Genomic DNA, 5,000 nt, shown 5'->3' on the forward strand with positions numbered 1-5,000 from the left:
AATTCACTATTCTTAAATCACAGCTTGATGTCATCCTTGACTCCTTCAAGCACACACAACTTTGATATTGGTCTGACTAGTTCACTAGTAGCTGTCCTTAATCTTACACTACGGACAAGGTCATCTTTTCCTTTGAATACTTCGATGACACGAGCAAGTGGCCAGCTATGCCTAGGTTGAGGTAGGTCCATGATTATTACAAGATCGCCAACTTTTATGTTAGCTGTAATTTTCAACCATTTAGAACGAATCTGAAGTGATGGAAGATATTCCTTAATCCATCTTCTCCAAAAATGATCTGCAATATACTGTACATGTCTCCACCTTTTACTATAATAATCTGTCTTACAAGTCTTAGTCAGTGGAATGTTGCAGCTTGGTCTGAGTAAGAGTAAATGATTAGGAGTCAATGGTTCTAAGTCATCAGGGTCGTCTGAAATGGGTGTAAGCGGTCTGTTATTAACGATAGATTCAGCCTCACAAAAGATAGTCTCAAGCTTTTCATCATCAATTAATTGGTTCTTAATTAGAATATTCATTACATTTCTGACTGTTCTAATAGGCCTTTCCCAAACACCCCCCATATGTGACGCATGTGGTGGATTGAACTCCCACTTGATGTTTTTCATAAGTAACTTATTCTGAAGTTTGAAAGATCTTTGCAAATCAGATGCTGCCTCTTTAAGCTCCCGATGTGCTCCAACAAAATTGGTACCATTATCAGATCTTATCTTTTCAGGTACACCTCTCCTTGACATGAATCTTACTAAACCATTAATGAAAGAATCCGTTTCCAAAGAGTTCAACTTTTCTAGATGTATTGCTCTAGTTACTAAGCATGTAAAAATGCAACCATACCTCTTTTCTTTTGACCGGCCCCTTTTAACCAAAAAAGGACCAAAACAGTCTATTCCAACATATGTGAAAGCAGGTTTTCCAGGTGTTAATCTATCCTCAGGTAGATCTCCCATCTTTTGAGTCCTAGCTACACCTCTGTATCTGTTACAAATAACACACTTTTTGATCATTTCTTTAACTAAAGGGCGAGATCTAGGAATCCAATACACTTGTCGTTTCATGTGACTCTTTTGCAATTAACTTGGCAATCTCATGTTGTCGTGGAACTATGACTGGATGTCTTGTCTCTTCAGAGACTGGTGCCTGATGTAACCTTCCACCTACTCTCAGACGTGATGTATTATCTAGGAATGGGTCAAGCTTGTATATTGTACTTGACTTTGGAATGTGTCCACTACCCTTTTTAAGAGTTTCAATTTCTTCAGCATAATACTCCTTCTGCACATAGTATATGATAACCTTCTCAGCTTCACATATCTCACTTGGTGTAATAGGATACTTGAGTCCTGTAGTTGGTTTACCTTGTTTCAACCACTGACCAAATCGCCGCATCCATGCCACAGCTTTCTTCAAGTGGAACCAGCTTGAGAAGCTTACGAGAAACTTGTCCGTGACATCTTCAGCAACCTGACTTACTGCAGCGATAGACTTTGGTACTTTCTTAACTTCTTTATCATCAACCAGAAAGTCTATGCTCTCATCTGAATGTGGTATCCATTCTTCTTCTGGTTTCCACAGAAATTCCGGCCCCTGTAGCCATCGTTGGTTTCTCTTCATTTGTTCACCATGAAGTCCACGTGATACATCATCTGCTGGATTTTCTTTAGAAGGAATATACCTCCATTGCTTAATATCTGTGCTTCCCTGAATGTATGCCACACGATTAGCAACGAAAGTTTTAAACCTTTTGGATTTGTTCTTGATATATTGTATAACAATCATGCTATCTGTCCAAAAGGTTGATTCTATTAATTCCAAGCCAAGCTCTTGATGCAAAGCTTCATCAATCTTCACAGCTGTAGTAGCTGCTGCTAATTCAAGTCTTGGTGTTGTTGTAGACTTCATAGGGGCAAGTCTTGACTTGGCTGCAAGGAAAGCACAGTGAATGTTTTTATTTCTGTCAACTAACCTCAAAAAACTCACAGTGCCATAAGCATATTCAGATGCATCAGAGAAATGATGGATTTGATAACTGACTTCATTGAAACCAGGAGGTTTAAAACATCGTTCGATGTTGATGTCTTTCAGATGTTCCATATCCAATAACCACCTGGTCCATCTCTTCATGCCCTCTTCAGAGAGATGATCATCCCAGCCTTTCTGTAATCGACATTCATCTTGAAAAATCTTTGAAGTATTCCAAACAGCTTATTTGTCAAATCAGGGCCTTGTAGAACATGTTTGTTGAGAGATGTCCCCATAAATTCTGCTGCACAATCAAATACCAGTCGAAACTTTTCAGGCTTCTTTTCATTCTTTACATTGAAAATTGGTAAATACCATGTAAGTCCAGGAAAGGCATCAATTTCTTCATCGGGCACAACTTCAGCTTGCCCTTTTGTAACCAGCTTCATAATTTCCTTGTTATACTCATCTAACAAGGCTGGATTTTTTATTAACCTCTTCTTCAAAGACTCTTGACGCTTATCCACCATGCTTCTATTATTGCATAACTCAGGTGGATTACGCTTAAATGGGATAGGTAACTGAAAATGTCCATTGATTTTCACTACCGACTTATCCCAGAGGCTAAGTACTTCCTTGTCATCCTTGGACATACAACTGGTATTCTTGTTCAGATCTTCACACCCGTCAATAGCCCAAAATTTTTCAACTTGTATTGACAGACTACTTTCTGATGTTGGGATGGTATGAATTAAGTTATTAAATACTTCCTTGCTGTGTGGATCATCTCCTACAGGCCCATTAATTGCCCAACCTAGCACAGTTCTTATTGCATATGGCTCATTATCTTTTCCTGACCTTACTTCTTGAGGTTTTAGCAAGTGTGGATAATCTTGACCAATAACTATGCTGACTACTTCTGCATTAACATTTGGTAGCTCTAAACTTTCTAGGTGTCTCCATTTTTTTACATCAACTTGTGAAGTTACACCACCTTGCAAGCTTGGAGGAAAATCTTTCAGTGCATACACTTTCTCCAGGACTATCGTTTGTTTCTTTCGACCACCTGTAACCATTTCCAAGGTTATCTCTTCAACCTCAGTATCTTCAACTTTATTTAATGTGGTCATATTCAGTGTCACTGATTTTCCTGAAATGCCCAATTTATCAATTAATGCTTTTGTACAAAATGTGCTATTGCTTCCTGGGTCCAGTAATGCCAGAGTTGAAATATGGTTATCCATTCCTAATCTACCTACCTTTACTTTTACAATAGGCAATGCAATCTTGGAATCTTTAGATGGATTACAGGCACAACTCTTTGTGCCAACTTTTGGTTGAGTACTAACTTTGCCAGCTTTTTCAGATGCATCTTCTTTGTTAAATGCATCATGTAGCAATTTATGATGCCACATACCACACTTGTCTACTTCACAGACTGTGGCTTTTCTGCATGTTGTTACTCTATGGTTTGACCGGAGACAGTTGAAGCACAATTTTGCTTTTCTTACTTCCATCAGTCTCTTCTCTTTAGTCAACTTTATAAACTGGCTACATTCATGCAACCAGTGTTTTCCTTTGCACATAGAGCAACTTGCAGCATTTTTATTAGACACTTCAGTGTTTCGCTTATCAACTGCTGGTTTAGTTAATACTTCCTCATCCAATCTCACATTGAAACTTGTTCCTTTTGTTGTTCGCCTTTCTTTGTTTTGCTTCAACCCTTTATCCAAAGATTGGAATAATGGGTCATTCACTTCTAATGAAGCTCGTTCTAGGAACTCTGCTAATGGTGTAAATCCTGGATATCTCTTATTTCTCTCTGTGTACTTAACAGCTTCTGTTCTCCAGCGATTTTGGAGATGGAAAGGTAATCTTTTAACAACTTCAGTGACTTTGTCTGACATTATATCAGGATCGTGTCCCAGTGCCTTGAGAGTTTCAACACAGTTTCTAGTATCATCGGCTAAATTGGATAACATGAGTTTATCAGATGCTTTCAGGTTAGGTCCATCAGAAACCTTTCTTAACCAAGCTTCTTTTATATACAACTCATTTCCAAAACGTTGCTGGAGGATATCAAGAGCTTTTTTATACCCTTCTTCTGGGTTCATCAGATTACAACATGCCACTGCTTTTGCAGCACGTCCCGTGCAACTCTGCAAAAGTCTGGTTAGTTTTGCTCTAGCACCTACAGAGGTAACTCCAACACACTCCTGAAAAGTCTTTACAAACTGCCAATACTTTAATGGATCACCATCAAAGCTACTTAGCTCTACTTTAGGCAGCTGCAAGATTTCAATTAGCTGTTGATTAGTTGTTACATTATTCTGCAGTGGCTCATTGTTATTGATATGACCTAATGTTGTTGGAAGTGAATGAGTTTGTGTCCATGGTTCAGCATTTGGATTAAGCAGTGATTGTACTTGTTGAGTTTCAGGTTCTTCATGTTCTTGTTTTATCACTGGAGGAAACTTTACTTCCGAAAGCTTCTGACCTTCCTGCGAGGCTTTATGCACGACTGAGGTTTCTTCCTCTTCAAATCGTCGATACATTTCCTCTTCAGCAGTAGCCGCAGCTATCTCGGCTTCTAGTTCCTCCTTTGCTACCTCAACTTCAAGCTGCTTCATCTTGATGATCTTCTTGAATATATCTTCTTGTGCCCTAGCTTTGGCTTCAAGAGACGCTCTCTTGGCAGCAGCATTAGCAGCAGCAATTTTCATACTGAAACTCGATTTTCTTGATGACATACTTCTGCTTGACTTCATGCTGTTTCTTTCACTCTTCTCATTCATTGGTACCATATCTGTTATCAGCCATCCTTTGGCTACATCAATCTGATTCAAAGCTCTCTCTTTGATTTTGTTATAACTGAGTTCTTCATCAATAACAATCTCAAAATCCCCCTCTCGCTCATACAACGTAATTAATTTATCATGACAAATTTCTATCCTATCAAGTGCATCTTGAACCTGATCTATGTTGGTCTGAATTTCATTAGCACTTCTACTCATGTG

At 38.7% G+C, this 5,000-nt stretch overlaps 2 protein-coding genes across 2 annotated transcripts in view; both read right to left on the reverse strand.

The window, feature by feature from the left end:
- Positions 1 to 1,066, reverse strand: part of LOC122254971 (uncharacterized) — a 1,927-nt gene extending 861 nt beyond the window's left edge. Inside the window, exon 1 of the mRNA XM_086552731.1 lies at positions 1 to 1,066. This exon is cut by the window's left edge and continues 461 nt beyond it. Coding sequence (XP_086408857.1) covers positions 18 to 1,028 — 1,011 coding nt within the window. The 5' untranslated portion in view covers positions 1,029 to 1,066 and the 3' untranslated portion in view covers positions 1 to 17.
- Positions 1,051 to 2,145, reverse strand: LOC147468620 (uncharacterized). Its single transcript, XM_086553037.1, has one exon. It carries the CDS (start codon positions 2,143 to 2,145, stop codon positions 1,051 to 1,053), a length of 1,095 nt encoding a protein of 364 aa, XP_086409163.1.
- Positions 2,146 to 5,000: the final 2,855 nt, after the last annotated feature.

This window comes from Penaeus japonicus, unplaced genomic scaffold (assembly GCF_977035675.1).
Source record: "Penaeus japonicus unplaced genomic scaffold, GWHDUDI00000001_assembly GWHDUDI00000027, whole genome shotgun sequence".
NCBI lineage: Eukaryota > Metazoa > Arthropoda > Malacostraca > Decapoda > Penaeidae > Penaeus > Penaeus japonicus.

What these genes read in the sequence shown, in the direction of transcription:
- LOC147468620 (XM_086553037.1), bottom strand. Translation starts at nt 2,145, where the DNA reads ATGAAGAGATGGACCAGGTGGTTATTGGATATGGAACATCTGAAAGAC.